Consider the following 12226-nt stretch of genomic DNA (forward strand, 5'->3'; position numbering starts at 1 on the left):
ATAGTACTGAGAGTGTATACAACATACAGATCAGAAATATATAATATTGAGGGTGTGCAAAATGGTTGAAATGCCATTAGAGAATTGTAAAGTTAATGTTTGAGTCCAGTGGTAAAAGCAATTACTTATTTATGTCCACTAGTCTGCAGACTAGCGGGCATTATGTTTATTGTGCAGTCTGACAGCTCTAATCTGTGATACCTCTCCTTCACACAGCGAGGGTGGAAGGAGCTGCCCAGTGCTGTCAGGGTGTCCTGAGATCAGAGGACATCCCAGGACAGAGCTGGCCCTCCTTACCAGTCTGTCCATCCTCCTCCTGTCCCTGTCCGTGATGCTGCTGGACCAGCAGACTGTCCCTTAAAAGATGGCTGATCCCACCACAGAGTCATAGAAAGTCCTCAGGAGTGGTCCCTGCACTCCCAAAGACCTCAGCCTCTTGAGTAGGAACAGTCTGCTATTGACAAGGGCGTCTGTGTTGTGTGTCCAATCCAGGTTATTGTTTAGGTGAACACCCGGGTACTTATAGGACTTCACAACGTCGATGTCTGTTCCCAGGATGTTCCCAGGTGCAGGCGGGGGGTTGCGGAGATCCACCACCAGCTCCTTGGTTTTACTGGCGTTGATCTGGAGGTTATTCCACAGGCTCCAGTCCACAAAGTCCTGAATAAGTCCTCTGTGTATGTAATCAGTATTTATATTGACATGTATCAATGATTAGCCCGTTTTTCATCCATTACTGACCAAATGCCGTCCATCTTTTGTCACGTTCACATTTATTTCATGCTATATGAAGCTTTCAAATAGTATAGTCCCCCTCTATTATCTTTATGTGTATATCTTTATGTGTATGTATTGTTAGGTACCATTAACGTTCGTCCAAACACGTTTGTCACGGATAGTGACGCCCTCTAGTGGCCAAACGTGGGGTATTTCTAGAAAAAGAGACGTAGAAAGAAATTAAACCATTTTCACGGCGTCTGGTACAGACGTTGGACATATGCTGTGGATCTCGGTATGTATTGTTAGGTACCATTAACGTTCGTCCAAACACGTTTGTCACGGATAGTGACGCCCTCTAGTGGCCAAACGTGGGGTATTTCTAGAAAAAGAGACGTAGAAAGAAATTAAACCATTTTCACGGCGTCTGGTACAGACGTTGGACATATGCTGTGGATCTCGGTATATGTAAAAGTTCATCACCGACACTGGGTGACTTAGACCCTGACATAGTTCCATTTTGTCCCAATTAACTGAAATGCTTCTGATGAACAGGAGCACTCTTTCACTGGAGACTCTAAATTACCTTTAGGTTTAAGTGTCTGGTGTGTGTCTGTGATGGACCAATGACCTGTCAACTGATAACCCTGATTAGCAAGTCATTAACTGAAAATTGATGGATAAATATGAAGCAAATATGTGCGTATGCTTCCTCCATAACTATCTGATGCAACTCCTGAAAAAAATCGAAGCCTTCATATGAAAATAAAAGCACGAAAAATGAAGATAGTTGAGAAAAGGTTTAATAGTTTTCATACTATATGTTCCATAATGTACAAGCATGACCTCACAACCACGGATTTGCTTATTTTCACCCCAATGGGCGTATTAAACGCATGTGTCTGAATGAATCTAAGCTACCTTATGTAAAGGCCTATATGTAAATGTACTGTATATTTGATGACCTCTAACCTCCACTGCTTGGTATGAATGCGTTTTCGCACCCTTGAAATCTCCGACTGTTAAAGAATGCAGAACTCACTCACCCAACAATCCTTAGGAAGAATTCTATTTAACTCTAAGCCATTACAGCCATACATTTCTTTAAAATGTTTGCCGTGAACTCACATAACTGAAATTTACTTGCAGTTCTCTGCTGCTGGAAATGAAAACATCACTTAAATGTTCCAGTTAACTTTCTTTAAAGACTTGGCTTTGGGATGAAAGAAATTAAAAAGAAACAGAGCAAAAAATGTCTTCTTGGAATCCATCATTCGACTCAGCCTGTATTTACTGGACAAAACATTACTCTGCTGAAGCGTTTCCCCCGCTGGAGTCATGCTCATAGAGGCAACAGCACGTTCCCTGGCCATCGGCCAATATTAGAGAAAGCCTGGCACCTAATCTGACATATTGACACTGCCAAATCTACAGACATTCATAAAAATATATCCCTGGATGTGTATCTGAGAATTAGTTGCGAATTTGCCACCTTCTTAGCATTTAATTTCTTTCATTTTAAAGCCAACTGGTCAGATTCAACAAGTTTAGGGCCATTAGCCCAGCAAAGCATGACATCACGGAAAAAATGCTGACATAGAAGTAACATTTATTGATCATATTTACAAGAAGTGGCACTAAAATCCACCGAAATTTCAAAAATCTAGCAGAAATGGATCCATCCATACTCATGACCGTGGAGACATACTGGACCTAGCATAATGGATATGCCGTGTAATGGCGTGCATCATTTGAAGATGGCGTCTCTTATCAGGTCGTCCTGCCTTTCAAAGGACTGCTCGTAGTGGGAGATAAACTTCTTTTTCTTTCCAAAGGTAGAGAATGTGTTGTAGACGTCCAGCTCCCCTCTGGGCGCCAGCTTCAGCGTGCTGTAGTCGGATGTGGTTCCTGGGATGTAGACGTTGTGCTGGTAGTCAGGCCGCTCACACTGAGGCTGGGAGTACTTCGGAGCCCAAGAGGAGTCGGAACCTGCTCCCTCTTGGAGAGCTGCCTTGTGTTCTGGAAAAGAAGCATAAATAACAGTTTGCATCAGGGGATTATTTCCTCCCGCGTTTACTCCGACGATCTGAATAAAATGGATTAAAAGTTCTTAATTTCAGACAGTTAGCATAAAAGCCGGAAACATTTCTCAAGGGGGCTTCGCTAATCCTCAAGTCGATGCGATGAAATCCCCCAGCCTTCGGAAACCTGGAGATCTTTCCCTCGTGCTGTACCTCTCATACGGTTCCCCCACGTCCAGTACTGTGGCGCTACGCTGCAGGTCAGACCATCAGCGTCCATGTTTCCTGAGCTGTACCTGACACAAGAGAAGAAGAAAACCTCAGCACCTTGGTTCTTTGGAGCAAGCTCCTCCATCATTTGTGCATCTGTCACCTCTTGTATGCAGAGTTGCACTGGTTCTTGGTCCAGGTCCAGTCTTTGTTGGAGTAGTTCAGCTGTGCACGGAACACAGTGGAGACAGTGAGTGGCAGCAGTAAGAGATTCGAGTCTGAGAAGACCTCTAAAAGCTCAAGTTGCAGCGTTGCACCGGCGTCGCCCCTGACGCGTGGATCCCTGACCTCATCTGGCAGTTAGTTATGATCGGCTGCCCCGAGATGTTCAAACGTCATTAATTCCTGCTTTTATTAAACTCTTAGAGAGTCACGCTTTCAGAGCTCTTTATTAAAAAAGGGGGGCCTAACGAGCTCTGTGCTGCTACATTAGGCCTGTAATGAAGAAGGAGCTGGGCCGCTCCTCAAAATGCCAAATGAGTTGGTAACGCGATCATCTGCGGATGTGATGGATGTTAAGTTGGATGTTGAAGGAAAGGAGGCCGTCGGCTGCAGAGCAAAACAGCAAGCAGATCAAGAGAGGGCTGCAGGTTGGTGAATCATCTGCATCTCTTTTATCTTTAATGCCGACGCCAGGCACCTTGACATTCGGCGCTAATTTGCAAGGTTGCACGCTGTCGGCATCTGGTTGATGTGCGTGAAGCGCACGCCCGAGTGTAGAATACTTCTAGATAACAAACTGGGGGTTGGACTTTCTGATCATGTATGCGATGCCATATTTGCCCCTGCAGCCCTTTCTGTCAGGTCTGCGAGGCAGATCGGTCTAAAAATACCATCTGATAAGATTCAGGTCAGATTGCTTTAACCAGGAAGTCATAAAATGCAGAAACATTGAAGCCAGTTAGGGCCACCTTTGAAAAAAAACACACCAAAAACATCTTCCGACATTCATTTAAAACACATTTTGTTCAATAAACGGCACTATTTTTCTAACATCAGTGATATTAGCTCTCAAGGTCTCTCTTTCTAATATTTCTATGTGCATCTTTGATTTTAGGATATTTTTGCTCTTCAGCTTTGTTAGAATTTTCACTGGCATGGGGGGATTGAAACGACGGGACGAATCACAATATCGGCTTCACATCTGATTGTATCACCTCATTTGGAGTCAGGGCTCGGTTCTTGACTATCTCGCTGCGGTCCAGTGTGCTCCAGCCAGAGGTCAGGTAATCCGTGCTCTTGGCGTTGTTCTGCTGGGCCGACAGCACCGGGCTGCACGGCTTCAAGAACATGAAGTCGTGTTTCTTGGACTCGGGCGTCAGGCACATTTTGTAGCAGTAAACCTGCGGAATGGGACCGGTGCCGCTCGCCTCCGCGCCCGACGACATCCGAACGTTCAGGTTGGACTTGCGGAACACCTCCGTGGTGGCGCGCGTCTCCGGGCGCGGGCAGCAACCGCAACACGCGGGGATGAAGGGGAGGATGGACTTGTTGGACGGTCTGCCCTTCAGTCTCTGCACGGCCACCAGGACGATGATGGCCACCAGGAATGTGAAGGAGATGGCGCCCAGAGACACGATTAAGTACAGCGTGAGGTTGGAGCTGTGACGCGGGCTCTGTGACAGGTCGCCCGGATCGGGCTTCGAATCTGGCAAGCTGTCAACCACTGACAGGATGATGGAGACTGTGGCCGAGAGGGCCGGCTGACCATTGTCCTTCACGAGAATGACCAGTCTGTGCCTTGTGGGGTCCTTCTCCACCAACTGGCGGATGGTCCTGACTTCACCCGTGTACAGGGCGACGCTGAAGAGGGTTGGATCTGTTGCGTGGATCATTTGGTACAGCAGACGCGAGTTCTGTCCCGCGTCCGCGTCCACAGCTCGCACTTTGGTCACAAGGTGACCCGCGTCGGCCGACCTGGGCACGACTTGGTTGGGGGACGTTCCCATGTGTGAAACCGGTGACACGATCACGGGGGGGTTGTCGTTCTGGTCCAAAACGAAGACGATGACTGAGACGTTGTTGCTGAGCGGCGGGAAGCCGGCGTCTTGCGCTTGGACCGTGATCTGAAAGTTTTTGAGCTGCTCGTGATCGAAAGATCGCAGCGCGTAAATGTTGCCGTTGTCCGAATTGATGGACACATAAGTGGACACTGGCATCCCCTGGATGTTCCCTTCGTGTATGGAATAGGAAATGTAGGCGTTCTGGCCGGAGTCTGGGTCCAGCGCCGTCACCGCGCAAATGGAGGCGCCTGGCGCGTTATTCTCGGTCAAATACACCGTGTAGGAAGGCTGCTTGAAGCGGGGCGCGTTATCGTTGACATCAGCCACCTGGACCAGGATAGTCTTCCTGGTAAACAAAGGTGGGGAGCCCATATCCCGGGCCGTCAGGGTGATATTGTACTCCCCCACCGACTCCCTGTCCAAAAAATCCGACGTGACCAACGTGTAGTAGTTCTTGAAGGACGAGTGGAGCTGAAACGGGACGTGGTGCGAGATCTCGCAGTCCACGTTCCCGTTCTCTCCGGAGTCTTTGTCCGTCACACTGATGACGGCTATGACCGTCCCCGGGGGCGCGTCCTCCTGCACTGGTGTGGACACCGAGGTGAGGATGACCTCCGGGATGTTGTCATTTTTATCCAACACGTTCACCATCACTTTGCAATGCACCGCCACGGCGGAGGGCCCTTTGTCTTTAGCCTGCACGTAAATTTCATGCATCCTGGCTTTTTCATAATCGATCACTCCTTTCACTTTGATTTCCCCAGTGCGCGGATCTACGCTGAAAAGCTGGCGCACTCTGAGGGGCGCGTGGCCACTGAAGGAATAAGTAATGTCCGCGTTGGGACCTTCGTCTAAATCTGACGCATTTAACTTGATGACAACTGCGCCTTTTGGTGCGTTTTCGGCCAACCTCACTCTGTAAAACGACTGATCAAACACTGGCGCGTTATCGTTCGCGTCCAGGACGGTGATATCGATCTGCGCGGTGCCAGACCTCTCCGGCGCGCCCCCGTCCACCGCCGTCAGGACCATTTGATGCGCGCTTTGCTGCTCTCGGTCCAGCGGGGTTTGCAGGACGAGCTCTGCGAATTTACTGCCGTCGCTGCGCGTCTGGATGTCCAGGAGGAAATGCTCGTTGACGCTCAGCAAATAGGTGCGCAGAGAGTTGGACCCGACGTCCAAATCCTGTGCGCTCTCGAGTGGGAAACGCGATCCCGGGGCCGCCGACTCCGAGATGTCCAGATTAAACTGGGTCCACGGGAAACTGGGAGAGTTGTCGTTCACGTCCAGAATCTCCATCTCGACCCTGTACAGCTCCAGAGGGTTTTCGATCACCACTTGCAGGTGGAAGGAACAGGACGAACTCTGCTCACACAGCTCTTCGCGATCGATCCTCTCGTTGACGAACAAAACTCCGTTTTCCAAATTCACTTCCACGTACTGCCTCTTGCCACCGGAGACGATCCGGAATCTGCGCGCAGAGAGGCTGTCTGCATCCAAACCCAGGTCCTCCGCTATGTTTCCAACAAAAGCCCCGTGTTCCAGTTCCTCTGGGATAGAGTAGCGGATCTGTCCCCAAACTGCATCCAGAAAACACGCACACAGCACAGAACAGCACAATATCTGCCATTTCCCACAGAGTCCAGTCTTCAACCCCAGCGTGTCCATCTGGAAGCCTCAGAAGTGTCGTGAGTGAAACCAACACCCTGCCTGTGATGATTAAAGCGCGGAAAAAAAACCCAAAACACAATAGAGACGCGGCTAAAATAAACTTGGTGTGTGCGCAACATCCACTCTGAGCTGAGAGGAGAGAAGAGAGTGAAGAGGACGTGCAGAGGCTACCAGCCTGGCTCAGATTAATGTGCGTGTTGTGTGTCTGTGCGCGCCTGTATTTATTATTGGCCCCAGTGTTCCAGTAAGGGTGGGAAACGACATCTGCTCGGATAATCTATCCTGCCTACTAGCCCGATCAAATTCATGTCACGTCTCTGGGCTTTGACCGCAGGTCAAACGCACTTGATACAATTTCTGAGGAGTGTGTTTCATCAGTCCGGACAGACACAGCCCAGCTCAGCTCGATCCAACCCAAACACAAAGGCACAGAGGCTCCAAGTCATCAAACAGATTGAAGAAAGTTGCACTTCTCAAAGTCCAAATGAGGGCACTTTTATTGGGTGGGGGGTCTCATGATATGGATGGTGTGGTGGATGGTGTTTATATTGGCCACATTCACTAACTGGGCTCCCTAGAAAATTGAAATATTTCAATCTCAGTTGGAGCTCGGAAGAAAAAGCAAAAGAGGAAACTTCAACTCAAACTTGTTTAAGAGCCCCCCCTAATGAGAAGAATAAATTAAAGTAATCCATTAAGAATATAGAGACTGTGTCACAGCACTGCAATTAAAGAGGCTGCATATTATCGAAACAGTTAAACAAGTGTGAAGTCTCTAAAGAGGGATATCAGAGGGAGTGGGCTGGAAGCTGGAAGCTGGAAAATTGTCCCCAGGAAATGGCTCAAGTTGCCAGTCATCACGCCGCCCTGACAGGCGCTGCTACTGTTTAAAAGATGATGCTCTGCAGCGCCGCATTCATGCCCAAACAGAGGAGGGGCATCCGTTTACCGTTCACCTCGCTTCCAAACCACCCCCCCCCCCCCACCCCAGTTCCTCTGGTTCAGAGCGGGAAAACACAATCTGTCTGCAGAAAGGAAACTGCGGCAGATGGCGAGGTTTTCCACGGGCTCATGCTCTTTTTTAATTAATGGAATGGAGATTAGAGGGCATTTTCCCTGGATCATTAGTGAACAGAGGAATTAAGACATTTTGTGAGGAATAATCCCAGGGCTATCCATGTGAGGCACATGTGCTTCTCTCTCAGTGGTCGTACTGACCTGCTTTTCGCAGCCTAAGTGCACGGCATCACTTACGCGGCACAGAAACTAAGTAGCTGGGATAAGAGGACATAACCACCACATTTAGGGATCAAAAATACAAAAGAGATTATCTCTCTGTCACCCTCACTCCCTTCACACACATGTCCACACACACACGTACACACACACACTCCTCCTCTCACTCAAGGGCAAAAGTAGAATATCAATCCCTTTGTCTTTAACTACTTCCCCCGTTTAAAACTGTAGGATTAGCAAAGGTTCGCCTATATTCTGCAGCTTTTAACGCTTAATCGGTTTTGGGGGAAAACTGTGCGTTCCACCCAAAAAAATGGGGAAATTAGATCTTCTATCCTTTTAGGCTCCTCTTTGACCTCTCGTCAAACAGGACAGAGCGGATTCGGGACATCTTCTGCATGTTTTTGTCCTCCCTGAGAGGCACCTGTTGCCGGGAAGAGGTTGGTTTGTTGGACGGGGAGAAGGTCTGAGAAAGGTTGGTGAGACGCGGAGTTGGAGGGGGTTGATGATGCCACTGACTGACCAAAACATTCATCCATCCGTGCTGAAACTACTCTCCATTAGAAATAAAGAGGACAGGGCCTGATATCAGACACGGCACTCACAGCTGGGGACCTTGCCTTCTTGTGGGGGGCGCCCGGATGCGAAGTGGGGTCGGCTGTACCCTATTTAGTGCACTCAAGGTATCCCATAATGCAGTGTGAAAGTAGCGTACAACCCATCTGCTGCCTTCCAACTCTGCTCGCTCTCATTGGCTGCATCCATTGGAGACAGCTAGATGCAAAGATTTTAAATTTTGCCCCCCCCCCCAGGGTCTAGCACCAGAGTCAGATTGATCAGTGCGTCATTTCATGCTGCTCCTCGTCGGTTGGTCAGTGACCGTCGGCCTCTTTTCGCCGTCTATCGGCGACATTGTCACCATTTAACCACGTACAAGATGGCAGCTGTTATCTCTCAGCGCCACAGCTCCTGGTGCAGCACATTGGAGCCAGCATCAGCGTGGGAGTCAGCCGACTCCCCCGAAAGACAAAAGCAATGATGGTTTGAGTTTGTCAAAGGCACTCTGTAGAACAAATACCATTACCAGGAGAAATGAGGCTGGCTGCAATTTGGGTTTTTCCATTTGTAAACATGGATTTTTTTTTCTTCATTAATAAATTAAGCAATTCAATAGTCTGCAAAAAAATCCATTTAGATATTACCTCACACGCATGGTCGGCCGTTTTTATTATTCAAGTCTGAGGAGCACCAAAAAAAGGTTTGTGTCGTATATAAAGCAAAACCGGCACATGAAGAGCCGTGTGTATATTTTTAATGTTTATCCTGATCTAAATATGATACACAGGTGGAATCCTTCGCCGAGCAGCAGCAGGTTTTTTAGGAGTCTGTCGCCAGCGTTGGGAGGGTTGAGCGTGTTTGTTGAAACTTGACACGCAACTCTGACAGCAAACGTGTCGCCGGCGTTGTCACGATGCGACTGTCTGCCGCGGCGCCGAGCTCAGACAGTCTCCGGGATCAACGGCGCGCCAGTCGCTCCTGCCCGGGCGAGTCGAGAGGCAGAGCTGCGAAAATAACCAGTTTATTTTCCATCCTGGCGTGCAAATCGAAGTTGACCCCGTCGGTGGCGACGCCGCGGCGCCAATTGCTAACGTGCGACGTCGTGCGTGTGGCTGACAAAAGGAAAATAGACGGATTGCATTTGAAATGACATTGTTTTAGGAGGATTTGGGGGACACACACACACACATGGACACGCAACACACACGCACACACACACTATAAGGAGAAAGTGGCCCTTGAAACGCAGACTCAGAGATTATGGAGCAATTCAGGTCAGCGCTGGATATGGAGGGAGTGAGCAATTACCCCTCCAACAAACAGATGTCTGTGCACAGGAGACAGCAGCACCACGCAGCCGTGGAGCGACGGCTCACTCAGGGCGCCGCGCGCCGGCTTCTTTACTCGAGAGGATCCAATTTGGGAGGCTTCAGTGCTGCTATGATGGTTAGTGCTGGAGTAGGCGATGGAGGCTGGAGACAGGCCGCTCTCGCCTCGTGTCGGGCCGGTAATAAAGAACCGCTGAAGTTCTTCAGTTATTATTATATATATATATATATTATTTTTTATTTCATTGCATTTTTGGAGACAATCGGACCTTAAAGAGTTTGACAGGGGCGGCCTCTTGGCTGCTTCATTTGACCGTAGATTGAATCCTTGTCCGCTCCAGTTGCACAGCAAATGTTTCGGTGCCGTCCTGCCAGCCAGAATGGCTCCGGCGGGCCATCTGGTTACTACTCCGACCTGTCTGCTCGCATTCATCATCACCAATCGCCATCTCTGAACACAGCGATTATGCGTTTGTCACGCTCACTATTGGCTGAGGCCACCACCAAAAACGGGCCAACGGTGTTGATCTGAGGTGCTGTTCTCCATCACTCAGCTGGCGAACGCCCCCCACCTTCGTCACCAGATCCAGACCAAACCATTCCACCCACGTTTGAAGGGAGCAGAGGTGTGAAAATCCCTGTCATAAATATTAAAATGGCGGATTAATTACACTAAGCTGCTAATTGAGCTCCTTTACATTCAGATGCTTCATCACACTGTCAGCATCGCGTAAATGATATTGTTAATACCTTTCCTCACGTAACAGCCTGTAACATTAGTCAGGCCGATATGAACGCACATTTGACTAAATTTGGCATTTAATATGGAAACATTGTGTTTTGTTTACCTGGTTCTGCTTTGGACTCCAGTTGATGCACAATACATTCAATTTTTGTGTTTAAAGGAAGGAAACTGTGAAGGTTGTTGCCTGCAGATGAAGCCACTTCTCGCTTAACCAAGACCAAAACAACCTCTGACACGTTTCGGAGAATAATGGATAGAATTTTATGGCAGTGCTTTACAATTCCCAAAACGAAAAAAAAACAACAAATAACCGCTGTCAAATGCTAAATAAGCTAAACGTAGCAGTTAGCATCATTTACGTATAAGTGACTGGGTCTCCTATTGTATTTATTGGTGAGTTAGTTCATGTGTTTTAAGTGGATTTCCGTTATAAGTTAAGCAATTTTCAACTCAGGCTTCAACTAGATGTTTTCCAAACATCTGTGGCACAGCTTAATCGTGGCTTGATGAACGATCCCCATAATATCAGCTGCAAACAATCTGGTAACCATCACGCATTGCATAGAAGTGGGTATTTAATTCATTCTTAATGATGCCGTGTTAACATTAAAGCTATTACAGCAAAGATGTAAACGGAGTTTTTGTGACAAATTGGGACATAATTTCAAAGTGGCCGTGTCCAGAAAGCATTAATTCCCCATGAAAGTTTGTTGTTTTGTCATTTCCTACGTGATACTTTCCATTTGAGTGACAGGACGACCCTGGATTGATGAGATGTGACACTTCTGATGAGTGTGCCAAAAGACTCTGTGTGTGTGTGTGTGTGTGTGTGTGTGTGTTTGGGGTTGCTGTCCATGCAGTTCTTGAATGACGTGGCTGCTGTGTATTCTCGGGTTTCTTGCTTAAGTTGCGAGTTCATAACCAGATAGTGTCATTGTGCTGCACCAGCATGTTGAAATCTTTTTATGTGTCTAAAAATGTGACAAAAAAGAGGTTTATTTGTGTGTCAGTGTATAGCCTGTGGTTTTAAAGCGTCACTTTGTGATGCTTGCATCCTGAAGTCTTCCCAGCACCTTGTCCATTCCTCCTGTCGTTTGATGGCTTCAACATGTTGTCACGTACTTTAAAAATGCAATTTTAGTTGGATCGTCACATAAATTCAGCATTTTTTGGTGTCCTCTAAACATAAAACTCTGATTACATCAAGAATCGAGTCAAACCTGGACCACAACATCCGTCGAAACGGTGTTTTGAATATGTTCTGTTGGAAGCTTTTATCGATGTGGCTGTGAAGGAGAACGGACAGCAGATCCAGTCACGGCCATATTTTCCACTCGATCGGGAAGCTGTTTTCATGTGTTTATCCTGCTATCAAGTGTGAATCAATATTTTGACTTGAGCCAATTTAAAGAAAAACACAAGACTGCAGTCAGTGTAGCATAAATGGCGAAATCACACACGTTTCTGTTGCCATCAAGTGCTTCATTAGAACCGACGCTATTAGCACAACCGCGTATATTTCTCGCAGCACAGTGTCAAGTCACCGGGAGAACCAAAACAACTGTAGGAGCGGAGACAAACAAAGAGGGCCGTGTGTTGTATTCTCTGATCAACTGTTCCCGTTAGGCAAGGCCTTGGACGTCCACAATAATTAGCGATGCCAAGTGGGGTTTTTTA

The 12226-nt window shown here is 47.7% G+C and overlaps 1 protein-coding gene across 1 annotated transcript; it reads right to left on the reverse strand.

Annotated features, from left to right (window-relative positions):
- Nucleotides 1–1514: 1514 nt before the first annotated feature.
- LOC101079610 (protocadherin-10-like) lies at nt 1515–6852 on the reverse strand. The gene is made up of 4 exons (XM_003971189.3): nt 4166–6852; nt 3112–3173; nt 2952–3034; nt 1515–2736 (listed from the first exon to the last, which is right to left on the reverse strand). Exons 1-4 carry the CDS (start codon nt 6677–6679, stop codon nt 2465–2467), a joined length of 2931 nt encoding a protein of 976 aa, XP_003971238.3. The 5' UTR covers nt 6680–6852; the 3' UTR covers nt 1515–2464.
- Between the last annotated feature and the right edge of the window lie 5374 nt (nt 6853–12226).

The sequence above is a fragment of the Takifugu rubripes genome, chromosome 15 (genome assembly GCF_901000725.2).
Source record: "Takifugu rubripes chromosome 15, fTakRub1.2, whole genome shotgun sequence".
In the NCBI taxonomy this organism is placed as follows: Eukaryota; Metazoa; Chordata; class Actinopteri; order Tetraodontiformes; family Tetraodontidae; genus Takifugu; species Takifugu rubripes.